Below are 14,315 nucleotides of genomic sequence, written 5' to 3'. Positions count from 1 at the left end.
TGATGTGAAGTGGGCTGCTGATGGGGACTGTGATGTGAAGTGGGCTGCTGATGGGGACTGTGATGTGAAGGGGGCTGCTGGTGGGGACTGTGATGTGAAGTGGGCTGCTGATGGGGATGCTAATGTGAAGTAAGCTGCTGATGGGGACTGTGATGTGAAGGGGGCTGCTGGTGGGGACTTCTATGTGAAGTGGGCTGCTGGTGGGGACTGTGATGTGAAGTGGGCTGCTGGTGGGGACTGTGATGTGAAGTGGGCTGCTGGTGGGGACTCTGATGTGAAGTGGGCTGCTGGTGGGGACTCTGATGTGAAGGGGGCTGCTGGTGGGGACTGTGATGTGAAGGGGGCTGCTGGTGGGGACTGTGATGTGAAGTGGGCTGCTGGTGGGGACTGTGATGTGAAGTGGGCTGCTGGTGGGGACTCTGATGTGAAGGGGGCTGCTGCTGGGGACTGTGATGTGAAGTGGGCTGCTGGTGGGGACTGCTATGTGAAGTGGGCTGCTGGTGGGGACTGCTATGTGAAGTGGGCTGCTGGTGGGGACTGTGATGTGAAGTGGGCTGCTGGTGGGGACTGTGATGTGAAGTGGGCTGCTGGTGGGGACTCTGATGTGAAGGGGGCTGCTGGTGGGGACTGCTATGTGAAGTGGGCTGCTGGTGGGGACTCTCTGTGAAGGGAGCTGCTGATTGGGACACTCTGATGTAAGGAAGACACTGTTGGGGACACTCTGATGTAAGGGGGACGTTGTTGGGGACACTCTGATGTAAGGGGGACGTTGTTGGGGACACTCTGATGTAAGGGGGACGTTGTTGGGGACACTCTGATGTAAGGGGGACGCTGTTGGGGACACTCTGTAAGGGGGACGCTGTTGGGGACACTCTGATGTAAGGGGGACTCTGTTGGGGACACTCTGATGTAAGGGGGACGCTGTTGGGGACACTCTGATGTAAGGAGGGTGCTGTTGGGGACACTCTGATGTAAGGGGGACGCTGTTGGGGACACTCTGATGTAAGGAGGGTGCTGTTGGGGACACTCTGATGTAAGGGGGATGCTGTTGGGGACACTCTGATGTAAGGGGGATGCTGTTGGGGACACTCTGATGTAAGGAGGGTGCTGTTGGGGACACTTTGATGTAAGGGGGACGCTGTTGGGGACACTCTGATGTAAGGGGGACGCTGTTGGGGACACTCTGATGTAAGGAGGGTGCTGTTGGGGACACTCTGATGTAAGGAGGGTGCTGTTGGGGACACTCTGATGTAAGGAGGGTGCTGTTGGGGACACTCTGATGTAAGGGGGACGCTGTTGGGGACACTCTGATGTAAGGAGGGTGCTGTTGAGGACACTCTGATGTAAGGGGGACGCTGTTGGGGACACTCAAAATTAAAGTGGGCCAGTCATGAGGAAGTCCAGGGCCAAATTTTTGTCCCAGTCCAGCCCTGATATACACAGAGGTTTTACCAAACACTCCAAGCACTACCTCACTAACCACAAAAGGGATCCTTTCAGTACCATTTTTCTGGGTAATGATAAATTTAGACCCCATTGCAGGGGTAGTGGCTTAGTTAGAAGCATCTCAAGGGTAGAGATGGCTTGGGTCCATAAGATTAAAAGCTATACCCCATTTGGCCTCAATATTGAGGTCGATGTCAATTCCTTTATCGACAACTCCTAGTGACTCTATGTTATTTGATTTCCTAATTTTATTCTCATTTTTGCATTTGGTACAATGGAATCGTCAGGATTTGCATACATTATCTGAAAGGGCAGTTCTGTCTATTTGTTGCATGGCACTCCAATTGGGCATTCCTGATATTAATCTGCTTTCTATTATCACCCTGTTTGACAATTGTCCTTAAGTGGCCTATGGAGAGCGGCGGGGCGCCTTTCCACCAAGGGGGATGCCAACATATTTTCCCTTTTTTAGCTGACCTTTATTTACTATTGTATAATTTTTGTTATGGTTTATTTTTTGAGCCTTTTTTTATGGCTCATGTCCTCTAGCATATGAGCTGCTGTTTTTATTTGAGGCTTGCATGAGCCTGTTCTGGTGACTTTAACCTACAGCTCACGCTGTAGGTTGTAGTGTCATCTAGCATTTTTAGGTATTTTTATTCAAGGATCGGATCATTATATTTAATTATCCTTTCCTTAATTTACGTTTTTAGATGTGTACTAATTATTTTGGACCATCTGTGTTTGTTTAAGTTCCTTAACGAGCCAACATCCTATTCTCTTTTATTTTGGATCCACATTGTATGGGTTTTTAGACGTATTTGCCCTCGATTTTATTTCCTTGAGTGGGATGGCGCCCTGAGGTTCTTGCCTCGAGATTAAGATCGAGGCTTGGTTGGTGGTTTGCTATTTAAGCGGTGCGTCAGGACGCCGCCCGTATCCCGTGACCACGTCCGCTAGTGACGAAACGGCGTAAGGAGGAGGAGCTACATTCTGACGTCACCGCTACACGTTCAGTCCCGGAAGCTACGGGCTGTTTGGAAGCCGGCCGGCTCATCCTTTCATTTTTATCTTGTACATCCTTCGATTTGTAAGTGTCCATTTGTCTTTTCTATACTTAAATAAATGTTAAGGATTTACGCTATGTGGAGCTTTTTGTTCTTTTTGGTGTTATTACTGCCTACCTACTGATCCTTCCGCTGACTATCCCTGCTGACGCTGAGGAGTCCAGTGCTTGCCAGTGAGATCCCGGGCTGGGGTAACAGCCACTCGCCCAGTGTGGTCCCCTGTAATAAGGAACCACCGATTTCTGGTAAGCGGCAGCATTTTCTGTGGTGGAGGATATACTTTTTCACTTGTCACTTGAGTGTGGATCTTCACAACACATCACTTTTGGATTAACATGATTATTGGACTTTTTATGGTTTACCATATGGATTTATTCCTTCCCAATATGGATTGATTTTGGGTCTTTTCATTATATTTTTTTGTTTTGTTCCCAGCTATTGGACAATTTTTCAATTTATTTCTTTATATATATTTTTTTCATTATCATGCAATTGCTTTCGTGTTTTTGATGCACTATATTTAGTACCATATATAGTTTGATGCACTCAATTTTACAATTTAACTTTCAATTTGTGTCACTTATCGTAACAATTTTTGGCACTTATCATTGGGAACATATGTCAATTGATCTCTTCACAGTTGACATGAACTCCTATACTGTACAAGGTGCAAGCCCTAATTAAAAAAAAAAAAAAAAACATTTTCGGTTTACATCTACTTTAAAGGAGGTTTATACAAAAAAAATGATTAGTCACAAGTGCTTTTTTTTACCACTACTATTCCTTTATACTGTTTTTTGGAATTTACAAATGCAGCAATTTAGAAACTGGATAAAAAGTAAAGCACTGGGAAAAAATATTTGAAAGATAAATAGTGCATTTTATGTACAACTCTATAGATCAGACCAAAATGAGGGACAAATGAGGAGAAAAGGTGAGGGACTTTGTTCCAAATCAGGGAGAGTCCTTCGAAATCAGGGACAGTTGGGAGCTATGTTTAAATTACAGTGATTGATCCACCCATAGTGAATGTTTGGCGAATGTCACATTCACTGCATTAAATAGGCAATTTTGGTGATAGTTTTTTTGAATGAAGGTACCTTTACATACCTATGGAAAGGTCAGATGAGTATTTAGATGCTGTACTTTAGGTTTTTTTTTTTCAGTGGATTGTCACTTAATCAACATTGACTATTTTGAATCCTCATGTTGCTAGCATTAGTAGATAAATAGGAAGGTATGTTATATTTACTTGTTTTAAATAGTTTTTTTTTTTCATTTCATTAGTTACTTCCTGGTTTCCATGCCTAGGCAAATGATGTCATAAATCCCAGGAGTCTTCTGGAGGGGAGGGGGGATTTTATCAGCTAAGCACACCTTCCTTCATGCAAGGGCAGATTCATTACAGGAAGTAATTTATTCATGAATTGTCTGCCCTTACTCAAGATGATGACCTCGGCCAAAAATGATGTGGGGAGGGGAGTTCTAAGTGATATCTCAGCAAAATAAAGCATGGAAAAATGGTTGGATTGGGGGGGGGTTGTTTAAATAATAAAAATGAACTAAATAGCACTTACGGTTTGTGGTGCTCTGGTAGAGTGCTTTAATCTCTTCATTTTTATTACTTTACTCCATGCATGTTTAATTAAAAAAAGTAAAAAGGTAAGAAAAACTGTGTTTTTTTTTTTTTTCCATCGGATCTGTACATTTTTCTGGACAACAGCGGAGTCCAAAGCTAATAACAACCAGTGAGTCCATAATTTAGTGAAATAATAATTTGGAAACTCCTTACACAGGAACTCTATTACATGGTGTCTTTTGACAAACATATAAGGGAAGATTTACTAAAATTGGAGCACAGAAAATCTGGGGCAGCTGTGCATAGTAACCATTCAGGTACTAGATGTTATTGTCAAAGCTTCATTGAACAAGCTGAATTTAGAAGCTGATTGATTACTAGTAACAGCTGCACCAGATTCTCTTAGCGCCAGTTTTAGTAAATTTCCCATATATTTCTGTATGTGTTCATTTTGTTGTGTAGAGGAACAGTCATCTATTACCTATTATTAAATGCCATCTGCGGGTTCCTGTTCATTTGAAGTCTGCCAGTCACTCTGTGGGTCTCAACTGTGAGTTTAATGAGTAGAAAAGACTATAAACTAAATTTTAACCACTAGTAGCCTAAAGGGGCGCTACAAGGGGCAAACCTATCAATGAAGACACTAGTTCTGGTGACCCTGGTGACACCCAGGGATTTCCTCACCTTGGCAGGATTTCCTCTCACTTCCTGTTTTAGCTATGGGACAGGAAGTGAAGGGAAATTTCCCCAATGGGACACAGATGGCAAAAAAATTGACAGGGATTATTATCCTCCCTTACTCTATTCAAAATAAAAAAAGTTTTGCCTTTAGTGACACTTTGGGTTGCAAAACTGGGGAAAAGTATACACTTTCAAATGTTTTTGTTGTTTACCTAGGTATTGTAGTTATATACTTTGTTTTGTATGTTTGCCTTTCCTTAGTAATAATGACCTCCCATGTTGTGGCTGCAGAACACATTGTCATTACTGATCAATTCGCCCATGTCCATAAATTGCTGCAGCTAGCTCGTCCCTATGCAGCAAGGGGACAGGACAACTCCCTGTTCCGGGTCACACAGCATCCAAGCGCATGCCTTGCCATTTCCTCTGTGTAGCATCATAAATGTGGGAATGCTATGCTATGTTGTTTCTTTGTAGGAAGTGTCAGGTCTCACACTACAGACAGAGGTTATGCAGTAAACTGTGCAGTACAATGTTAAATACCTCGTGTTTGAACATAAACAGAAACTTTTGACACAAGATCATGAAGATCTATTTACTCTACTATGGGCTGTGTGCGTACAGGGCAACAAATGAAACCAATGCACATTTTGTTCAGATGAAAAACACAGGGTGCTAATAGGAAGGTTTACCAAATCTTTAAGGTTTGTTTTACTTTCTATTATGAAGGGCTTAAATACAACTAGTACTTGGCTGTTATGTTTTTTTGGCTTAAAAGAGAAGTTCAGGATTTATTCAAAACAAATAATTATACTCACTTAGGTGGATGCAGCATCGATCCAATGCTGCATCTGTCCCCCATTGGCTCTACAGCCTCTGACACCGCTCATTGCTCATTTCCCGCCTTTGCTCTGAGCAGAGAGCCGGGACTGTCAGTCAGCGGCTCTCTGCTCTCCCCTACAGCGCTCACTGGAGTGCTGGGCTGTGGAGAGGGCAGGGGGGGCTGGCTCAGGCTCTCAGAGTGTCATACATATGGACCCTATGGTCGGGACCTTTCCTATGCCTGGATTGGCTCCAGTAACTTCAGTCTGCTGTCGGCTGAAAACGGGTCATTCATAGGAGAAGTATGGCCAATTTAACTTTGGCAAAACTTCTCCTTTAATGAATAAGCCCACTATTTGATAGTATATTCCATTTTAAAGGCATCACATATCTTTACAAAGTGGATTTTGTAAGGCTTGTAGGATCTGAACTAAAGCAAGTGAAGAATAAATTCCTCTACCTTTTCATCAAAACAATAATGATGTTAGAAAAATGTCTGTTGGCACACAGTATCCTGCTTTTACCATGAACCTTTCTATGCAAACAAAGCCTCTCTTCAAAATAAAACTCAGACACAGAATAACTAGCTACATGATTCAAGTCTTGTGATGCAAAATCAAAACAGGAAACAAAACTATTACCAGTTAGCAGTAACACAAGCATACAACTCAAGCTTTGCTGCAATTTCTTTGAATCTCAAATACATTTTTAAAAAATGAAAAACACAACTAAATCCCTCTGATGATGCAATTTCCCATGTGATTGCCACACTGGTCTTTTTGAGATTTGCACATGACTGTAGTCCTTCCTAAAGTGGTACTGCAGCAAAATGCGTTTTTTTTTTCTTTTGTTTTTAGTTTTGTATGGCATGGGGAAGAGTTAGAACTTCTGCCATGGTTTAATTGATGTTTGTGCCCCCAACAGGGACATTTCTCCTTACCTTCTACACAATGGCAGGTGTCTTCAGAACCGAAATAGAGTAACATTCTACTGTGGACATTTGCCAGCACTAAAGGAAGGGGCAATCTCTACTGAAAGGCTAAGTAAGTTAAGTATACAAGTAAAATAAAAAGTAAACCTATTTCTTCACAGAATAATTGGCGCTTGTAGTTCTCACATTCCTTTGTGTGACCACCTTGTACCGTGCGTGTACTGCAGAAGCATGGAAGTCATGCTGATCCAATGTCTTTAAATCCTTCTGAGGCTCTGACCTGAGACAAGTGTGTGATCAGATGTTCTGACTTCACTCTGAAATTTTAATATGTACATCAGTCAAGGTCAGTGACTCCAAGAACTGAAACCAGAGACAGCCTGGCAAGGAGGTCAGTGATGGTAGACCCATATTTAACTCAGTACAGGTTCTGTGAAGTGACAATTACAGCAGTAATACTGCTCCATTTACTAGCATTTGATGTATCTACTAGATGGTGATTTCACCATTATCCTTGGAAGCATACAACTGTTGGTGTATACCAACAAAATCTGTCAGGGCCCATTCACATTTAAATGTTCTTGTTACAGTGTATTAATGCACACATGATAATACATGTGATAGCACACTTTATGGCATGCATCATTATGATTGGGCTGCCAATGCACCACAATGAGAGAATGCACATGACTCATTTTTTGGCACCAAAATGCAAGGTGTGTGTTTTGCGGTGTGCCACATTGTACAATGCATTGGGGTGCCATTTACAATGAATGGCACTGCAATGCACCCCATATAAAACAGCTGTGTTGTCACATGTTTCAGAAATGAGAATTCATTTAGCAAAAAAATCTGCAATACCTAAGTGTGAATGGGCCCTCAGAGGTAGCTACCAGTCCAAAGTTTTATTGAGGGTCCAGCAATCAATACAATTTCAGCAAATAAATTAGAAAAGGTATGACAATATTTTTATACGCAAATCTCCAAATAATCTAAAGCTAAAAAACTCAAGTTAAAAAAAGTTAAATGAGTTTTTCCTAAAGCTGGGCCATAGATAGGTAGTGTTTTTTTCATTCAGCCAATGGACTGAACGCCCAAACCGAACGAAAAACAGATTCCTCCATTTGCACAAGTGAGGTGGATGGAGGAATGCCCACTGCCGACAGTGGGGACTCTCTGCTGTCAGAATACACTGATCAGAAGCTGCTGATTGACAATAGTTTTCCAACATGTCCCTTCAACAGAATTCAGTCAAATGATTGACTTCTGTTGAGCAGGGGCAGCCACACACTGACGGAAATCTGGCCAGTCCCAGCGGAACCGGTCTAAATTCAATCCGCCTACAGCCAGCTTTATGTAATATGCCTGTTTATTCTGCAAATTGTCTACAGCATGAGAGCTCATGTATACTATTGTTGTATACTTGATCCACTCAACATGCGTTCTGGCTGGGTAAGAAAGTGCAGATGACAGGGTGTGTGAGGACCCATGTGGTGCATTACAATGTAAGCAGCCCTTTCATTTGAATAAGCTTCCAACCCACTACAAGGGTCCTAAAATCACAGCTGCACATTTTGACGATGAAACACACCACAATGCACAGCACTGCATCACCATGTGTTGGTACACCACAACACAGGTGCATTAGTGCATTGTAGCTGCTCCACTTTAGTGCATTTGGGTGCCATTAAAAATACATTTGGTCTGTGCATGCATTGCTGCAACCTGAATTTTACATGCCATTAATAAAACCCAGGCTGCAGTGTGGAACCTGCTGTGTTCCCCAGAGTTCTCTTTTAATGCTCCAAAACTCCATGGTTGGAGGAAAGACTGACTTTGACAGATCACATGACTGGGCTCTATTCTTCTTTTTACTTTCATTAAAGTGGTTGTAGAAGCTCAAGTTTTTTTTTACCTACATTCATTCTATACACAAAGGTAAAAAAACATCTGCACCCCCCCCCTCATCCGCCAATATTTACCTGAGCCCCATCTCGATCCAGCTATGTCCACAAGAGCAGCAGCTCTCTGGGGTCTCTGCCTCTTCATTGGCTGAGACAGCAGCAAGAGCAAACTCCCACTACTGTCAATCACAGCCAGTAAGCCATTAAAGAGAGGGCGGGGACAGGGCCAAGCTGCACTTTGTTTCTGAATGGACAGACAGAGCAGCAGCTCAGGAGAGAACCTGCTCCAGCGCCCCAATAGCAAGCTACTTTCTATGGGGGCACTCTGCAGGAAGGAGGGGCCAGGAGCACCGGCGAGGGACCCAAGAAGAGGACGATCAGGGCTGCTCTGTGTATAACCAGTCTTTAATATCACTTTAATTGAATGAATGGTGATTTGCTTTCAGGGTCATGAAGCAAGAAGGTTGCACTACATATCTGTTAAGCATGCTACTTTTCTATATAAATGTACAGTGTAATTTTTTTTAAAGCAGCAGAATTACTGCCGTAAAGTCATACCACTGCTTCATAAATAGTGCCTAATGGTACTGTGCAGCACTGTAGCAGCACAAGAACATGCATGTTTTTCTACAAAATTAATTTTTGTATGTAGAAGGAAAAAACCCTTTGAATGTTCATAGTGAAACACAGCCAGGACATTCAGTCTAGTGGTGCTAAGATACTCTGTAATTATCTTTTGATATGAAGTATTATAACTATATCAGGTCATCTTAATACAGCCCATGTCCATAAATCAAAACCATTGGACACAAGGACTTTAACATGCCAGGTTGTTGTTCAACATGGGTAATGAAAGGGAGATGGTACAAAAGGTAATAGCTGTGGAGGATGAGCTGATGGAGGTGCTCGACGTACACTTTTTAGGTGGAGGCAGGGTAGACTTCTCTGAATAAGTTAGTTTTTAGTGATTACCTAAAGGCAGACATGGTAGGAGATAACAAGACCGATTGAAGTAAGGGGTTCCAGAGGATGAGAGAGGTTCTGGAGGCAAGCGTGGAAGGTGGTGATGAAAAAGCTAGAGAGAAGGTGGTCTTGAGAGTGGTTGATCTGGGTGATATGTCAAGAAGAGGTTGGTGATGTAGCTGTAGGAAGTGCTGTGGATAGCTTTATATGTTGTACTTAACGTTTCGTATTTTATACATTGGCCTAGTGGAAGCCAGTTGAGGGGTTGGCAGAGTGCCAAAAGGAGGGTGGGTGGCACAATTTTTGGGACCAATCCCCCTGTGCGGCTCTACCTGTAACAACTGAAATCTATCAGGGAGGGAGAGGAGGAGAAACTGATGCACTGTGTAGCGAGAGCTACTCAGACAGGGGGACTGGTTCCAATAATTGTGCCACCCACCCCCCCTTCCTGGCACTCTGATCACCCTCCTTCACTTTCCAACCTTTCATTCCCACAAGTAGAGGAGACAGTGGGAGTGAATCTGATTCGGCCAGCCCTCTATTTATGTCTATATGCCTGTATCCTTTTGTGTATGCACTTGAGTATGACGGCGTATAGATGTAAATTACTGTACATAAACTAAACATATGAAAATTCTTGTACGGTAGAATACAACTTCGGAAGTGATATAATGTGTTGTATTGTATTGTAATGTTTTCGTTCGTTTCCAAGAATGCGTGGTCTTGGTCTTCAGATATTTTTCGTACTAATACTATGCTGATTAAAGGAAAATTGCACGATCTGGTATTGTATGAGGAAAAAAATTGTGTTTGTCCCTTTGGATAATTTCAGATGAACTGTTGTGATCGGCTCTCAAAAGATGTCTACTAACAATCAGATTATCGTATGATCGCTCCAAAGCAATATTTATTTTCCGATTTTCTGATCGTGTATACTAGGCTTTAGGTTCCCCTACAATGACAAACCAAGATAGCAGCTTGTGGACCCCATTTATCTCCATAATGACTTAAAGGTCCATCACGGCATGCATACAGCTCTAATTTTGGCCCACTGGTATAAGGACCTGCCCTGTCATCTGCCACATCTTGCATCATGTTCATGATGACCACAGACCCCAATTAACTGACAGCTAAGTTGACAGAGGTATGTGAAGGTCCTTAATTTTAATGGATATAAAAGAACAGCCTAAAGTAAGTCATTCTAAAGTGTCAAAGAGATCAGGTACATGGCATATCAGTAGTTTTTCAGCTTGACGATATACAGTATTCACATTAGATGCACTGGGGCTACAGTGGGCAGCTATTCAAGCACAGTCCGAAGGCAAAACAAGGCAAAATGCTTTGTCTCCTTTTGTGCCCGATTCATACCACTGTGCAGTGCGGGCAATGTGCACTGAAAAAAGTACTAGTGTACTTTTTTAAGCGCAGTGCAGTGTGAGGCAGTCCTCTGCCTCGCACAGCACAGTGATCAATTAAACTTTATGAATTGTCTGTGTGACATTTTAGTAGAGTTTGTTAAAAAAAAAAAAAGGACCGCACTGCACACCAGCTGCTGCGTAGCCACTTGTGTGAACTAGCCCTGCAAAAAAAATGGGCAGGAGGCATGAGTCTACCCTTTGGCAAGTCCACTGATCATCATCTGCTTTGGTCCTTGACCAACACTGATGGTGGAATATACAAGGTACATAGGATCTTTGACCTATTTTGAGTCTTCATCATAGAAAACTGAAGGAAAGGCTGCACAGAAGGGATATATTCCAACAACTATATCTGTGCACAAATAGTTTCTTGCAATGCTTGAGGTGCTCCTTATCAACTTCTAGCATGTCAGAATAATTCCGAGCAACCTGAAAACTGAAAACCTGAAAAGTCACTTTTTGTTACATTTTTTAAAAGTAGCCTTAGGCTAGTCAAGAGCAGATCACATTTTAGAAATATTAAAAAGTATTATCAAAATGAGTAAACTAATTATAATAATTTATATTTTGAAGGTCTTTTTTTTTATTTATAAGGCAATTAATGGTTGTCTCCAGTCATTTTTGGACTGACCTTATAGCAGATGTCTTTTAGACCTCAACTGCCATGTACTTCAAATGATTTCTCGTACTGATAGCTGTGGGTACTCTTCAAGCTTCAAACCCATTTTGACTGATGTCATCTATTTCTATTGCTTTTGGTTATTTTTGTATGTAAAATATTGTTTTGGTCATTTGGTTTGTCATTTTTTTTATTACCTTTTTAAAAGTCTCTTTTGAGTCCAAACATAATTGTCACCAGTCAAATAAATGCTTATTTCTTATATATCAACATTTATACTTATCGCCTTAGCAAATATTTCAACTACCACAACTTGTAAAGTATACAATGCTTTAGGTCTCCTACAGTATTCCATGATTCTACCTTTCCTCTTGGTGATGATGTTGACCAGTGGCACAGTGGGTCGATCAGAAAATACTTCAGAATGATTGACCATGGCATCTTTCACAGTGTCGAAGTCGTTGAGGATGACAATGAGGCGCGTGCCAATAAACAAGCCGTAGATCCTGCCATAAGTTTTTGCCAAATTAGTGAGTACAATGTGTGGATATAGGAAAGCCCCTCTTCTGGTAGCCCCAGGAGGCGCCCTGCTGAGTCTACTGCTGTCCATGCCATACTGCAGTAGCTGGAGAAGCCACCCAGGCATCAGCATAAAGGAAAAGTTCCCAATGAAGGGCAGAGGAGTGGGGCCAGGTGGTGTGTTCCTGGTGATAATCTGGAAATAGGCCCATAGAGAACTCATCAGCCAGTACAGTCCTAAGAACAGGAAGGTGTAGGAGAGCAACACAGGCCAGGTCACATTATAACTGAGTGGCAGCCAGGTGGATATATATTCCTTCCAGAACATGGTGTCTCTTAGTGCATCCATGATCGCGCTGCAGTCACCAGTGTGCAGGCTTCTGAGGTACATATGTACTCACACTTATACTGCTGCCTTTGTTGTTATCATATTAAAGGAAGAAGCCCAGCATCCCTTTAGGCGTGCACGCTTCATACTCCTTCTGCTGGTCTCTGTGTGCTACAGACTTCAGCTCTCCTCACTGCACATCACTTATTGACTTTGCAGTCATTTCACATAAGGCCTCACATAAGGCCTCACATAAGGCCTAACCGTATTACTTCTGATACTGTGTATTAAAAACTGAATTGTAGTATAAAAAATAAAAATAAAAATTTGAACATTTTGTATGCTGCTTTTTTGCATAGAGTACAAGTACAGCATACTTACACATTATGGCAGCTTACCTCTCTGTTTACCTTCTTCCAAAGGTGACAGTTCAGAGCTGTCACTTGCCATTCTGTCTGCCACCACTGCCATTGTCTCTGCTGCTTTTTCTTCTTCACGGCCTTTCTTTTTTTGGCCATTGGGCAGCCACTGAAGTAGCGAAATTCTATTGTTCCGACACTGCGCTCACTTCCATGGCAGCTTTATGTAATGACTGCATTTATATTAACCGCTAACACATACCTCCCAACTTCCTGAAATGATAAAGAGGGACATTTAGAGGTGGGGCATTCATTTAAAATGGGTGTGGATTAACAATAGGCATATCATTAACCTAAATACTTAATACTTTAAGCATATACTATATAAGAGAGCTATAGTTAGGGGGCTAAAGAAATACAAAAGTAGTACATTCTCCACCGCCCTTGCTCAATAGTATCCCCTGCTCGGTACTACATTCCCCCCCCCATTTATTATTACCACACCTGCTCAATAGTACACCCCCCTCCATGCTCATTAGTCTCCTGCCTTCTCAGTAGTATATTCCCCACAGCCCCTGCTCAGTAGTACCCCACCCGCTCAGTAGTCCCCCTCCCGCTCAGTAGTACATTCCCCACTGCTCCTGTCCAGCAGTATCCACTGCTCAGTTGTCCCCCTTCCCCCTCCAATGCTCAGTGTTGTACTCCACCCGCTCAGTAGTACATTCCCCACTGCCCCTGTCCAGTAGTACCTGCCACTCAGTAGTACATTCCTCCTTCCCTGCTCAGTGTAGTATCCTACCTGCTCAGTAGTACATTCCCCCCACCCTGTCCAGGAGTACGCGCTGCTCAATAGTACATTCCTCCCCCTATGCTGAGTGTACTACCCTACCTGCTCGGTAGTACATTCCTTAGTTCCTATTGCCCCTGCTCAGTAGTTCCCCCGCTCATTAGTACACCCCCCCTCTCCATGCTCAGTGTATTACCCCACACACTCAGGAGGAAATGTACCCCCCCGGTTAATAGTATCCCACCTGGTCAGTGCTACATTCCACCCCCCAGTAGTAATATCCCTCCCCGCTGATTACCCACTGCTCAATTTCCCACTTAGTCCTTGTTCAGGAGGTCCCTTCCAACTATATCACTCCCATACTGTAAACCATGTATTATATCTGCTGATCCCCCTCTCTGGTCCTCACTCACCTTCCTGCTGTATCACTCCCATACTGTACACCTTGTGTGATATCTGCTGATCCCCCTCTCTGGTCCGCACTCACCTTCCTGCTGTATCACTCCCATACTGTACACCTTGTGTGATATCTGCTGATCCCCCGCTTCAGTCCCCGCTCACCTTCCTGCTGTATCACTCCCATACTGTACACCATTTGTGATATCTGCTGATCCCCTGTTGCAGTCCCCTCTCACCTTCTTGCTGATCCCCGTTGCAGTCCCCTCTCACCTTCTTGCTGATCCCCCATTGCAGTCCCCTCTCACCTTCTTGCTGATCCCCCGTTGCAGTCCCCTCTCACCTTCTAGCTGATCCCTCGTTGCAGTCCCCTCTCACCTTCTAGCTGATCCCCTGTTGCAGTCCCCTCTCCTCTCACCTTCTAGCTGATCCCCCGTTACAGTCCCCTCTCACCTTCTAGCTGATCCCCCATTGCAGTCCCCTCTCACCTTCTTGC

At 43.2% G+C, this 14,315-nt stretch overlaps 1 protein-coding gene across 1 annotated transcript in view; it reads right to left on the bottom strand.

Annotated features, from left to right (window-relative positions):
- CYP2U1 (cytochrome P450 family 2 subfamily U member 1) overlaps positions 1–12,401 on the bottom strand; it is a 60,254-nt gene extending 47,853 nt beyond the window's left edge. The window contains exon 1 of the mRNA XM_073602069.1: positions 11,794–12,401. Within this exon, the coding sequence (XP_073458170.1) occupies positions 11,794–12,340 (547 nt within the window). The 5' untranslated portion in view covers positions 12,341–12,401. The remainder of the gene's footprint in view (positions 1–11,793) is intronic.
- Between the last annotated feature and the right edge of the window lie 1,914 nt (positions 12,402–14,315).

This window comes from Aquarana catesbeiana, linkage group LG01 (assembly GCF_042186555.1).
Source record: "Aquarana catesbeiana isolate 2022-GZ linkage group LG01, ASM4218655v1, whole genome shotgun sequence".
NCBI lineage: Eukaryota > Metazoa > Chordata > Amphibia > Anura > Ranidae > Aquarana > Aquarana catesbeiana.
Note: the sequence above shows the minus strand (reverse complement) of the source record. Positions and strands in the feature narration are given on the sequence as shown.